The sequence below is a fragment of the Coregonus lavaretus genome (genome assembly GCF_964263955.1).
Source record: "Coregonus lavaretus genome assembly, chromosome: 12".
Lineage (NCBI taxonomy): Eukaryota > Metazoa > Chordata > Actinopteri > Salmoniformes > Salmonidae > Coregonus > Coregonus lavaretus.
Genome location: NC_139999.1, coordinates 25,773,286 through 25,788,047, shown reverse-complemented (window position 1 = coordinate 25,788,047; position 14,762 = coordinate 25,773,286). Strand labels below are relative to the sequence as shown.

At 42.8% G+C, this 14,762-nt stretch overlaps 1 protein-coding gene across 6 annotated transcripts; it reads left to right on the top strand.

Moving 5' to 3' along the window:
• Positions 1 to 1,603: 1,603 nt before the first annotated feature.
• LOC311138508 (SH2 domain-containing protein 5-like) lies at positions 1,604 to 7,633 on the top strand. 6 transcript variants are annotated; one of them, XM_084173216.1, is made up of 10 exons: positions 1,612 to 1,727; positions 2,490 to 2,601; positions 2,805 to 2,885; positions 4,678 to 4,752; positions 4,849 to 4,995; positions 5,115 to 5,315; positions 5,464 to 5,656; positions 6,109 to 6,214; positions 6,525 to 6,684; positions 6,806 to 7,633. In XM_084173216.1, exons 2-10 carry the CDS (start codon positions 2,551 to 2,553, stop codon positions 6,992 to 6,994), a joined length of 1,203 nt encoding a protein of 400 aa, XP_084029342.1. In that variant the 5' UTR covers positions 1,612 to 1,727; positions 2,490 to 2,550; the 3' UTR covers positions 6,995 to 7,633. The 6 variants fall into 6 exon arrangements, with proteins under 6 accessions (XP_084029346.1, XP_084029342.1, XP_084029343.1 ...); XM_084173217.1 differs by having other exon boundaries at positions 1,628 to 1,673; XM_084173218.1 differs by having other exon boundaries at positions 1,661 to 1,727; positions 2,497 to 2,601.
• The last annotated feature ends 7,129 nt before the right edge of the window (positions 7,634 to 14,762 follow it).

Sequence of the window (14,762 nt, the reverse complement as noted above, 5' to 3'; positions counted from 1 at the left end):
AAGGGAGAAAGGGAGAATTAGAGGGAGCATACTTAAATTCTCACAGGACACCAGATAAGACAGGAGTTAAACATTAGATATAACAGACTGACCCTATCCCCCCGGCACATAGACTATTGCAGCATAGATACTGGAGGCTGAGACAGGGGGGGTCGGGAGACACTGTGGCCCCATCCAACGATACCCCCGGACAGGGCCAACCAGGTAGGATATAACCCCACCCACTTTGCCAAAGCACAGCCCCCACACCACCAGAGGGATATCAACAGACCACCAACCTACTACCCTGAGACAAGGCTGAGTATAGCCCATGAAGATCTCCTCCATTGCACAAGCCCGAGGGAGCGACAAACAGGAAGATCACGTCAGTGACTCAACCCACTCAAGTGATGCACCCCACCTAGGGACGGCATGGACAGCACCAGTAAGCCAGTGACTCAGCCCCTATAATAGGGTCAGAGGCAGAGAATCCCAATGGAGAGACAGGAACCAGCCAGGCAGAGACAGCAAGGGCGGTTTGTCGCTCCAGTGCCTTTCCGTTCAGCTTCGCACCCCTGGGCCAGACTACACTCAATCATAGGACCTACTGAAGAGATGAGTCTTCAGTAAAGACTTAAAGGTCGAGACCGAGTCTACGTCTCTCACATGGATAGGCAGACCATTCCATAAAAATTGAGCTCTATAGGAGAATGCCCTGCCTCCAGCTGTTTGCTTAGAAATTCTAGGGACAATAAGGAGGCCTGCGTCTTGTGACCGTAGTGTACGTGTAGGTATGTACGGCAGGACCAAATCGGAGAGATAGGTAGGAGCAAGCCCATGTAATGCTTTGTAGGTTAGCAGTAAAACCTTGAAATCAGCCCTAGCCTTAACAGGAAGCCAGTGGCTAGCACTGGAGCACTGGAGCACTGGAGTAATATGATCAAATATTTTGGTTCTAGTCAAGATTCTAGTAGCCATGTTTAGCACTAACTACGGTTTATTTAGTGCTTTATCCTGGTAGCCAGAGAGTAGAGCATTGCAGTAGTCTAATATATAAGTGACAAAAGCATGGATTAGCGTTTCTGCATCATTTTTGGACAAAACATTTCTGATTTTTGCAATGTTACGAAGATGGAAAAGGCTGTCCTTGAAATATTCTTGATATGTTCGTCAAAATAGAGATCAGGGTCCAGAGTAAAGCTCAGATCCTTCACTGTTTTTTTTAGACGACTGTACAACCATCAAGATTAATTGTCAGATCCAACAGAAGATCTCTTTGTTTCTTGGGACCTAGAACTAGCATCTCTGTTTTGTCAGAGTTTAAAAGTAAACCATTTTCCACCATCCACTTCCTTGTCTGAAACACATGCTTCCAGGGTAGGCAATTTTGGGGCTTCACCATGTTTCATCGAAATGTAGAGCTGTGTGTCATCCGCATAGCAATGAAAGTTAACATTGTGTTTCCGAATGACCATTAAATAAATGGTGTTATTTGTTTTCCGTTACTCCATGTCCAATTTTGACACAATAATTGAGAAAACAATTGAGAAAATGAACCGTTTTGCGTTTTTCCATTCTCCGTTTTTATTGGAAATCAAAATAACGAAATGTACACGGACCCGTCAGCTTGATAAAGTGAAGCAACCTTGAGGAGGAGGGGAAATCAGAGTTTGGAATTGGAACTGTGACACGGGGTAAGGAATACGAGTGCGGAGGTGAAACGAGTGTTGGTTTGAAACTAAATTAAGGTATTTTATTATAATGTATTTATTGCCATGATTTTTACCAAACTTGCCACTGCAGGTTAGAAAGACTTCATCCGTGCGTAAATGTTTGCTCTGGCCGCTCATACAACAGAATAATGTGTGTCACCCGCGTGCTCTGACTGCTGTAGTAATAGGCTGAAAGCTATGGAATTTTAAATGTGCTAAAATCCATACCAGTAGGACTAAGGGTGGTTACTGTATGCTACTGACAATGTTTGGCTTGTAATGAGACGATTCAAACGAAACAGTCGCAACAACCTATTCGATTGCAGGTGCGCATAGAATTTTCAGAATTCGCGAGGACAAGGGTTAGATCCAGTGCTTGACTTGGGCAGGAGCTCACCGGAGCTGAGTACCGGCACCTCAAAAGTTCTACTGTTTGAGCTCCTGTTCCTCTTATAGAATATTAGCTCAAAAGTATTGTGTAGCTCCTGCACCTAAATATAAACAGTACCGGCACCCATAATGAGTACCGGCACCTATTTCAGTCCAAGTCAAGCACTGGTTAGATCTGACAGTCTCGAGTTTTGGAAATTGCTGTTGATTTACTATCTACCACCAAACACATACCTGTTTCTTGCTTAAGTTGAAAGGTTTATATAATGTGTTCACAACTCTTTTTATCACTACTACCTGGTTACAAAAGCATTTTTCCCATGGGGAAGATAACACTACCAGATGTGATGTTGTTGACATGTCCAATGTTGATAATGCTGGGTGCTACAATGCTATCTGCTCCTGCAGCACTCAGGAGAACTCATCCAGAAACAGCTGCACGAAGTAGTCTAACTCAGGAGTGATAAGGATGGGTGAGACACAGGTCAGGGATGATGGCACAGTTACAAGGTCAGCTGAGGTAAGCCATTTCCATTGACAGAGCAAAACACATCTTTCTCCTCCCCATATAGAAGTAATATTTGTTTGAAATAAAAGTACATCCCAAGAGGAAGAAATCTTAGTGGCCTTTTATACTTCCCTTGTATTCTGCACCTGGTTACATTATGATGTCTATCTATAATTGATAGTATGTGTAACATGTAGTCTTTCTTCTTTATGAAGTATGTTGGCTCCTTTCCTGTGGATGACTGCTGTTTAGATGATCAGATGCAGCAGTTGCACACACAGCTCAAGTCTCTCAAAGTAGGTGCTGATTACAAATTAGAAAGCAGCAGTACTTTAAGACAAGTCTTGACTGTTAACAAAGATTTATGGTGGAGATAGGATCGTGCACAGACCTTTTCATGGGCAGGTGCTCAAACCAAAAAAAGGGCATGAAAGCAATAGGTGGACATATCTTAATGGCTACTTAAATGACACATACAGTGGGGGAAAAAAGTATTTAGTCAGCCACCAATTGTGCAAGTTCTCCCACTTAAAAAGATGAGAGGCCTGTAATTTTCATCATAGGTACACGTCAACTATGACAGACAAAATGAGGAAAAAAAATCCAGAAAATCACATTGTAGGATTTTTTAAACTCGTTACCTGTATTAATGGCACCTGTTTGAACTTGTTATCAGTATAAAATACACCTGTCCACAACCTCAAAGTCACACTCCAAACTCCACTATGGCCAAGACCAAAGAGCTGTCAAAGGACACCAGAAACAAAATTGTAGACCTGCACCAGGCTGGGAAGACTGAATCTGCAATGGGTAAGCAGCTTGGTTTGAAGAAATCAACTGTGGGAGCAATTATTAGGAAATGGAAGACATACAAGACCACTGATAATCTCCGTCGATCTGGGGCTCCACGCAAGATCTCACCCCGTGGGGTCAAAATGATCACAAGAACGGTGAGCAAAAATCCCAGAACCACACAGGGGGACCTAGTGAATGACCTGCAGAGAGCTGGGACCAAAGTAACAAAGCCTACCATCAGTAACACACTACGCCGCCAGGGACTCAAATCCTGCAGTGCAAGACGTGTCCCCCTGCTTAAGCCAGTACATGTCCAGGCCCGTCTGAAGTTTGCTAGAGTGCATTTGGATGATCCAGAAGAGGATTGGGAGAATGTCAGATGGTCAGATGAAACCAAAATTGAACTTTTTGGTAAAAACTCAACTCGTCGTGTTTGGAGGACAAAGAATGCTGAGTTGCATCCAAAGAACACCATACCTACTGTGAAGCATGGGGGTGGAAACATCATGCTTTGGGGCTGTTTTTCTGCAAAGGGACCAGGACGACTGATCCGTGTAAAGGAAAGAATGAATGGGGCCATGTATCGCGAGATTTTGAGTGAAAACCTCCTTCCATCAGCAAAGGCATTGAAGATGAAACGTGGCTGGGTCTTTCAGCATGACAATGATCCCAAACACACCGCCCGGGCAACGAAGGAGTGGCTTCGTAAGAAGCATTTCAAGGTCCTGGAGTAGCCTAGCCAGTCTCCAGATCTCAACCCCATAGAAAATCTTTGGAGGGAGTTGAAAGTCTGTTGCCCAGCGACAGCCCCAAAACATCACTGCTCTAGAGGAGATCTGCATGGAGGAATGGGCCAAAATACCAGCAACAGTGTGTGAAGACTTACAGAAAACGTTTGACCTGTGTCATTGCCAACAAAGTGTATATGACAAAGTATTGAGAAACTTTTGTTATTGACCAAATACTTATTTTTCACCATAATTTGCAAATAAATTCATTAAAAATCCTACAATGTGATTTTCTGGATTTTTTTTCTCATTTTGTCTGTCATAGTTGACGTGTACCTATGATGAAAATTACAGGCCTCTCATCTTTTTAAGTGGGAGAACTTGCACAATTGGTGGCTGACTAAATACTTTTTCCCCCCACTGTATTTAATGTGAATTGCAGGCAGTGGGTTCAGAACAACAATGACAAACTGTATACAAAGAATATATATTGTTTTGGCCCCAAAAAAGGGCACTTTAGAGACTGGAAGGATGTGCCTAACTGAAGTGTTACATTTTTTCACAGACATGCAAGAAAAGGAGGTCTGTGTCCCTGAAATTTTCCATCAAAGGTGTGAAGATGTATGATGAAGATGAGACAGTAAGAGTTGACCTTCCCAAAGCAAAGCAAGTGTATCATTGTTGTTAGAGCTGTGTGCACTACATCAACATTCTTTTTTACTTTCCTTGTCTGTAGACCATCCTCATGGCCCATGCGCTACGAAGGGTCTCCCTTTCCACCGCCCACCCCTCGGACGCCCAGTTTGCCTTTGTTTCACACAACCCAGGCAACCCTGATGCCCAACTATACTGCCACCTCTTCAAGGCTAGTCATGCCAGAGCAGTAAGAACCAGCGTTGGATCTTTGCCTCCCAAGATGGTTGTCAACGAAATCCCTCTTTGATGGCTTTAAGCTGCAGGTTATTGTCTCATTTGTCTCTCTTTGGGTGTGTTCCCTCCCAGGCCCAGTTCCTGAACCTGTTGCTGTGCCGCTGTTTCCAGCTGTCCTACCTGGAGAAGCACCCAGAGGTGGCTCAAGATGAGTCTGCAGGCCCACTGCCCAACTGCACCCCCTCCCTCCTCAACCAGGGCTTCCCTCTCAGTGTCAGTGCCCTTGTGTCCTTCAGAAGGGCCCCCACTCAGGGCTTACTCCCAGGGGAAAAGGTCAGTCAAACCTGTTTGTTTTAACTTAATTGTGAAAGCATTATTTCTCTGTGCCATTTTTTTATTTGTTATTTGTGTAGCTGAGCCCTGTACATTGTGCTGGCCTAGCTGTTGACCTGTTAACACTTTCTATGGGTCTTTATTGTAGGTCTTCCCATTGAAGAACAACAGTGCAACAACTGAGGAACAACCAAGCATCCAAGAGGAGGTCTTCACCTCTCCTTCCCTTGTGCGCAAGAAAGCCATCCGCAACAAAGTACTGTGCTCAGGGGCCTATCGCTCCTTCACTTACAGCCCTCACAAACAACGCCACCTTCAGGATCGGCTTAACTCTCCACAAGGTGGGCCAAGTGTGCAGAGAGCTCTTTCAAGAGTGAAACAGTTCATTAGGTAATGCATACCCTTAGTGCTATGTGATGGGCACTCACTCAACGTCTGTGGTGTAGGCAGTTTTCATGGTATCGATTTGTCATTACATACACCCTCTGATAAACTTACAGGCACTTATTTTTCACAGGGGTCAGATTTACTGTAACGTTAAAAGCTTTTTACCACGCATTTAAATTGAACATGTTATGACGTTTTATGAACTCCTTTATCACAGTTTCCCTTGAAACAGTAGTTGTACTCACATCAGTAAGTTTTTCCACTGTGACTCCACTTGAGGTGGAATGGAAATAGATTGGAGGTTATCCAAAGCAAACAAGCCCCTTGAAATATTTCCTTTGAGGGACCTCTTGAAATGTGATCATCCCAAGATGCTATGGAATCCCTTATCTTGAATGTGAAACAGGAAAGGGGCAGGACAAAATACCAGTGAGGAGAGCCCGGCCCCCGAGCCTTGCCGAAACAGAAGAAGCTCTGGCTCAAGCGGTGTGGTGTTGGGCAGGCATCGCCACGTGAGTCACCACCTCTCATTTGTTATAATAATAATAATATATGCTATTTAGCATACACTTTTATCCAAAACGACTTAGTGATGTGTGCATACATTTTTTGCATAGCGTGGTCCCAGCGGGAATCGAACCCACAATCCTGGTGTTGCTAGCGCCAGGCTCTAACAACTGAGACACATTTACCTGACTCACACTTATCCCAGAACAGTTCCTTGTGTGCTTTATGGTGTGTTTGCTTGATGAGAACTCATGTCAGTCATCTCAGGGCTGCCATTGGTCTTCAACCCCCCCCCCCCCCCTTCATGTGTTACAGTGACAGAAGCTCCTCTCTGCTTGCAGAGGACGTCCTGGGCTCGTACCTCCTGTGCCCGCATCCTAAGAGATCTGGCTGTGGCTCTCTCATCATTCGTTTCTCTTCTGGCCTCGTCACCCACCTCATAGACAACACCTATAAAGGGACATACCTGCTTGAGGTGAGCTGTCTTATGGTCAATCATTCAATTTTCATCAACTTTCTTTAACTTCCAATTTAAGCTCTTCGTTAATGTATTTTCAATTCGTAGATAATAAGTAATTTTCATGTTTATATACTAGAACTGCCACATAGAATTCTGCACCATTGCTGCCTTGATAGAGCACTACACAGAGTTCGAGGAGCTGGACTTTCCGCTGAGTTGTGCCCGCGTAAACCACTGCTACGAGTGGGAGGAGAACGTTGGCAAGGCACACCAAAGCTTCAAAAGAAAGAATGCAAAATATAACCAGAGGAAGCAATGGGTTTAAAAGTAATTTCTGAACATAGGATTGATTGACGTATTCCATTCTCTAAGAGACACTGACAACATGTGTTACACTGACACCTTTAATTTCTTTGCACTTAAATACAGTACAATTAATTCACTTCAGTGCTTCACTTAGGGCACTTTTGTTATTGTTTTGAGATTTTTGAGAAACATTTCTTATCACAGTTCACCTGCTAAAGGGAAGTTTGATCGCTGGGGTTTTGATAAATGTAAGGCTCTGGTATGGAGTAAGATGTTGGCACTTAGCCTATGATGTCGTTTTTTAAAATGTCAAAAGTGTGTTTTAGATGTATATTCTTCTTCTGTGTTTTAGCTGCACCTACTTTTTAATTATATACATTTTCTAAAGTAGGAATTTAGATATATGTATGTATATGTGTTGTTGTTTTTTTTGGTCTGTATGTTAAGCTTCTGCCTCATGTTAAACTGTCTGTTTTTCACAGGCATGTTTTAAAATGTTCTGTGAGAAACACATTTTGAGATGTCATGCATGGTACATGACTCCCTTTACAGCACAAAGTGTCGCCTATTTTTACGTTTTATATATATTTTTTGTCAGGTTATGCATAATGTATTGCCGTATTTTATACATAAATGCACATATATTTCTATGAACTTTATCTAAGTCTGTTGTTTTTGAGGGGGAACAAGAGGTGATTTCGATTATGGATCTTTGGAAAGACAACAGGCAATTTTCACAAATTACGTGGTTTTATGGTTGCCTAGCAACTTGGAACGCCGTGGGAAGGGGACAGACAGCGAGATGATATTGTTGTTTGCATAGACTTTTGTTTATGTGCACGGATTGTATTCATTGAACGACATGATGCCATCTGCCAATACTACGTTTTTATAGCACGTGGATAATTGACGTGACAAGAAATGATTCCAACCGATTAGCAGTCTGTTTAGCTAGTACAGGTTGTGAACTTGTTTGCTTTGATGCTTGGTCAATGTGGCTGTGTACCTTAGCTTAGTTAGCTAGCTAGCAAGCATTCTGATTTGCTGTCATGCTTCTGTGACCAGATCAACAGGTTAGATTAGGCTATTCTGATCACTTCAGTTGTAGCATGTCAGCTGGAAAGATGTCTGTCATAGCTGCTAGTTAGATTAATTGTTTAGTGTCCAAATAACAGTACGCTAGCTATTTATTTTCCTATTACTATCTAGCTTGCACAATGCCTGAAATGGATTCAACAACTGATGATTGACATTGGTAGTGTTAAGTTGCGTCAATTCAAATCTGGTATTGGAACAAAAAGAGGTCAATACACGTCTTCTAAAATAGACTAGTATTTTAATTAATCCAAAACACTTCAATGGTAAATATGATGTTCGTATATACGGGTCCACTGAAATACCACGCAGGGCAGACAGAGAACTGGTCCATTGTTCTAAGTTCTTCTTTAAATACTCTGACAGAGATAGTTCCCGCTCCCTGCTGGCCTATCAGAGTAGAGACTGAGCGTGGTTTAGACTTACTCAGCCTATCGTTGGCGCACAGGCTGGTCCCAGTCCCTTGGCGCTTCACTGTTGCCAGGTGTCAGTTGTTTTCTCCACAACTTGTCTCGAGTCAGCAACCCCAGACATCTTTGTAGCAGAACACATGTCCTTGAGCGTTCTAACAAAGAGGCAGTGTGTGTGTGTGTGTGTGTGTGTGTGTATGTGAGACACAAGTCTTATCTCAGCCTACCCCCTAATAGTTCCCCACATTAATCACAGCTTGTTATGTTGACCAATTTATATTAGTACAGTACAAACCTATTATGTTTAATCATTAATGCTTTCTTATTAAGCTAACAGCACATCTAAAATATAAGAGAATAATTTCCCACAGTAGTCGATATCAAAATGTATAGTCAGATGTTGCCTTGCATGCTTGTCACCAGTAAGCGTGCCTGATATCAGACATCCCAAGAAGACTGAGGTAAAAATGGCTTCAGTCAATGAATGAGGCAAAAATGGCTGCAGAGTCAATCAAGGTAGTGGTCAGGTGTCGGCCGATGAATGATAGGGAGCACATTTTGAATTGTAAGATGGTAGTATCAGTAGAGATGAGTCGCTGTCAGTGTTTCATCAAGAAGCCAGGGGCAAAGGAGGAGCCACCAAAGCAATTCACCTTTGATGGAACCTACTTCATTGACCAAACCACTGAGCAGATGTACAACGACAAATCGCCTACCCTTTGGTTGAGGTAGGCCTACAATAAATTCTGCTACATTTTCACAACCTGATTATGGTGGATTACATACAGCAGCAGCAGCTCATAGGTTATTGGACATATCCAGTAGATATATGGAACTAAATACCACGTCAGTTAGGAAAACAAGTGTGCCGCTGCCAATTAGAATATATCCCCTAGCTAATGACCTCCGAGCTCATCATTTAGAGAAGAGGCTGCCATTAAACAACTGCTGAGGTCAATTGTAAAGCATATAGGCATTCTTCTACAAGCATGTCAATGGTGTAAACAGACTGTTCTTGCTACCAACAGGGGGTGACTGAAGGGTACAATGGGACCATTCACCATGCAGGGGGTGTCTGAGCCAGCAGGCCAGAGAGGGGTCATCCCAAGGGTCTTTGAGCACATCTTCGAGAGCATTCAGGTAGTCTTCACCTCTATTGTACTGCCATCAAGAAACTCCCAAGGATGAGTTGGTGGGGATCATTATTTTAGAAGTGCTGTGGTTGTAAAAAGCTGACCTCAGACAAGGCCTTTTGTATGACTGGCAGAGCCCCATTGAGTGGCCAGCTTGTACTACTGTATGTCGCATGAGTGGGCTTTATCATCAAGTGTTTCCTCTCAAGAACTGGTTCTTATTCATTTGGTGTCTTCTATGTAAAATAGTGTGCAGAAAATACAAAGTTCCCGGTGAGGGCTTCCTACCTAGAGATCTACAATGAAGAAATCCGAGACCTTTTGGGAAATGACACCAAACAGAAAATGGAGGTAAGAAACCATAGTACCAGAATATTAGGGCGAGTTCGCCTAATTTCAGTTTGTGACAAAACAAGCGACAGCGAGAACTTCGCCAGCAACTACTTCAAGCCTAAGAGAGTCAACCAGTTGCTGGGCGTTGAGCCCCTGAAGGGACTTGGTAAGACCAGGAGCTACAGGCCCTTCCCCTGACCCCTGAACCAATAGCCCAGCGCCTTTTCACTGCGCTCAATATTATATATGGGTAGGGCTTGTTTCTTACTGGAAACTGCAGAGGGCAATCTTCTCACCTGAATTCAACTGTGACTGAGGTGCAATTAATGTTAACATAAAACAGTCAAACTATTAATTGGTATTTAATGAAGTGTGCAGACCGACGGGAAAGTGCCTGAATAGATAATAAAATAATACAATTCAGATACTTTTGGAATCAACATTCAAATAAAATGTGACAATTATAGCACCACTTAATACCAACGTACTGCTTGCTAGTACAAAATTGTTTTATAAGGGTCCAAGTCAGTTACTGGAAACATTCAAAATATCTAGCCTGCTATCTACTTAACTTCAACAGATAATTTGCCCTACATGTGTGGTTGTTCCACTGATGACCTCTTTCCCTGCAGCAGTTCACTCAGCATCCCAGGGGAACGGGACGCCTCACCTGACCTCCAGCGGCTCCAACATCGGCCCCAACATCGGCCCCTCGCTCAGCGCTGAATCCCTCCTCCCTCACCCCTTCTGCCTCGAGTCACTGGGGATCACCCCATCCAATGGCAAGGTGAAGAGGATGAAAAGCAAAACATACATCTCCAATGAGGGGAACTGAGAGAGCTGGGCTAGAGGGGCACTCTACTGTCACCTCCTCCCCCAGTCTATCCAACATTTCTACCTGCCACCCTTTTTGACCACTAGAGACCTCACTATTCGTTGGCTTGTTTAGGTAGAGTATTTAATTAATCCACTGTGATTGACCCTAGGTTGTTAGTAGTTCTCTATTGAACTTTCAGTAACCAGCAATATAATGGCACTTTTACATGGACACTTGGTCTCGCAATGTGATGCTTCTGGTGTTTTTTTGTTGTTGCTACTTTTAAATGTTAGCGAACATAATGCTACTACTTAATGCCACACGCCATAGTGCTTGCAGTGACTCTTAATGCTGTGATACAATGGTTTATCCAACCTTGAATGTACTATTTATCACAGTGGTTTTTGCTGCTCATGTACTGTAACTGTTAATCAAATATTTTTTCTATAGCTTTCTGAGTATCTTGTTCATTTCATGTCTACAGTCGTGGTCAAAAGTTTTGAGAATGACACAAGTATTGGTCTTCACAACGTTTGCTGCTTCAGTGTTTTTAGATATTTTTGTCAGATGTTACTATGGTATACTGAAGTATAATTACAAGCATTCCATAAGTGTCAAAGGCTTTTATTGACAATTACATTAAGTTTATGCAAAGAGTCAATATTTACAGTGTTGACCCTTCTTTTTCAAGACCTCTGCAATCCACCCCGGCATGCTGTCAATTAACTTCTGGGCCACATCCTGACTGATGGCAGCCCATTCTTGCATAATCAATGCTTGGAGTTTGTCAAAATGTGTGGGTTTTTGTTTGTCCACCCGTCTCTTGAGGATTGACCACAAGTTCTCAATGGAATTAAGGTCTGGGGAGTTTCCTGGCCATGGACCCAAAATGTTGATGTTTTGTTCCCCGAGCCACTTAGTTATCACTTTTGCCTTATGGCATTGTTCGTCACCAAACCTTTCTTGGATGGTTGGGAGAAGTTGCTCTCAGAGGATGTGTTGTGTGGGAAATTATTCTCTTATATTTTAGATGTGCTGTTAGCTTAATAAGAAAGCATTAATGATTAAACATAATATGTTTGTACTGTACTGATATAAATTGGTCAACATAACAAGCTATGATTAATGTGAGGAACCATTAGGGGGTAGGCCGAGACAGACTTGTGATTCACACAGACACACACACTGCCTCTTTGTTAAACCGCTCAAGGACAGACTATGTCTGAGGTTGCTGACTCGAGACAAGTTGTGGAGATAACAACTAATGCCTGGCAACAGTGAAGCGCCAAGGGGCTGAGACCAGCCTGTGCGCCAACGATAGGCTGAGTAAGTCTAAACCACGCTCAGTCTCTACTCTGATAGGCCAGCAGGGAGCGGGAACGATCTCTGTCAGAGTATTTAAAGAAGAACTTAGAACAATGGCTTAGTTCTCTGACTGCCCTGCGTGGTGTTTCAGTGGACCCGTATATACGAACATCATATTTACCATTGAAGTGTTTTGCATTAATTAAAATACTAGTATATTTTAGAAGACGTGTATTGACCTCTTTTTGTTCCATTACCAGATTTGAATTGACGCAACTTAACAGTTGGTACCATTCTTTATTCATGGCTGTGTTCTTAGGCAAAATTGTGAGTGAGCCCACTCCCTTGGCTGAGAAGCAACCCCACACATGAATGGTCTCAGGATGCTTTACTGTTGGCATGACACAGGACTGATAGTAGCGCTCAACTTGTCTTCTCCGGACAAGCTTTTTTCCGGAAGCCCCAAACAATCAGAAAGGGGATTCATCAGAGAAAATGACTTTACCCCAGTCCTCAGCAGTCCAATCCCTGTACCTTTTGCAGAATATCAGTCTGTCCCTGATGTTTTTCCTGGGGAGAAGTGGCTTCCTCGCTGCCCTTCTTGACCCCAGGCCATCCTCCAAAAGTGTTCGCCTCACTGTGTGTGCAGATGCACTCACACCTGCCTGCTGCCATTCCTGAGCAAGCTCTGCACTGGTGGTGCCCCGATTCCACAGCTGAATCAACTTTAGGAGACAATCCTGGCGCTTGCTGGACTTTCTTGGGCGCCCTGAAGCCTTCTTCACAACAATTGAACCTCTCTCCTTGAAGTTCTTGATGATCCGATAAATGGTGGATTTAGGTGCAATCTTACTAGCAGCAATATCCTTGCCTGTGAAGCCCTTTTTGTGCAAAGCAATGATGACGGCACGAGTTTCCTTGCAGGTAACCATGGTTAACAGAGGAAGAACAATGATTTCAAGCACCACCCTCCTTTTAAAGCTTCCTGTCTGTTATTCTAACTTCTATCAGCATGACAGAATGATCTCCAGCCTTGTCCTCGTCAACACTCTCACCTGTGTTAACGAGAGAATCACTGACATGATGTCAGCTGGTCCTTTTGTGGCAGGGCTGAAATGCAGTGGAAATGTTTTTTGGGGATTAAGTTTATTTTCATGGCAAAGAGGGACTTTGCAATTAATTGCAATTCATCTGATCACTCTTCAGAACAGTCTGGAGTATATGCAAATTGCCATCATAAAAACTGAGGCAGCAGACTTTGTAAAAATTAATATTTGTGTCATTCTCAAAACTTTTGACCACGACTGTAGTACAACTTCACTTCCCAGAATACATGTCTGGTTGTGCAAAATATTTGGCTTTGAGCATCACTAACAGGAAGGTAAGCATCAGGGCTAAGAAATTAGATCTGAGAGCCAAACATGTCAGACCAGTTTGTGTCACACCATCTGGATGACTCCACAAATGCACTGGGGCCAGGGTGGTGTTGTCATAGCAGCAGTGTTAACAGGCCATGTATGACGGTGGAGGGTGGCCTCCGGTTTCCTGTCCTCTGAAAAGACGTGTCAAAGACGTGTTGTCTGGGAACAAGATGAGTGTGAAGCAACCTTGTGACCTCCAGGGAGCTGAGTGACACAGCCGACCTGAATTGATTATTACAACCTGGGAACAATCTGAGCCGGACTTGTTTGGCAGCAAAATGTATTTACCTTTCCAGAAAATGACAAATTTCAATAGCATTGACAATTAAGTTAAAGGGATAGTTAACCCCAAATTACATTGTTTTCCTTACACTGTAAGAAGTCTATGGACAAGGTATGACAGCAATCCATGCTTTGGCACTGTTTCAAATGCTAACTTTTTTGCATTTATGGCACAAATCCAATGCAAGTCAATGGTACCTACAGTGCCTTAAAGTATTCATACCCCTTGACTTATTCCACATTTTGTTGTTACAGCCTGAATTCAAAATTGATTAAATATCTATTTTTCACTCACCCATCTACCCACAATACCCCATAATGACAGTGAAAACATGTTTTTAGACATTTTTGCTAAGTTATTGAAAACAACAAATACAGAAATATCTAATTTACATAAGTATTCACACCTCTGAGTCAATACATGTTAGAATCACCGTTGGCACCGATTACAGCTGTGAGTCTTTCTGGGTAAGTCTAAGTGCTTTGCACACCTGGATTGTACAATATTTTAAAGTCTTGCCATAGATTTTGAAGTCGATTTAAGTTAAAACTAACTAAGAAACTCAGGAACATTCAATGTCATCTAGGTAAGCAGCTCGTTTATATTTGGCCTTGTTTTGGGTTATTGTCCTGCTGAAAGGTGAATTTGTCTCCCAGTGTCTGTTGGAAAGCAGACTGAACACGTTTTTTTTTTTTTTACCCATCTACAAATAGGTGCCCTTCTTTGCGAGGCATCGGAAAACGTCCCTGGTCCTTGTGGTTGAATCTGTTTGAAATTCACTGCTCGACAGAGGGACTTTACAGATAATTGTATGTGTGGGGTACAGAGATGAGGTAGTCATTAAAAAATCATGTTAAACACTATTATTGCACAGAGTGAATCCATGCAATTTATGTGACTTGTTAAGCACATGTTTAACTCCTGAACTTATTTAAGCTTGCCATAACAAAGGGTATGAATACTTATTGATTAAAGACATTTCAGCTTTTC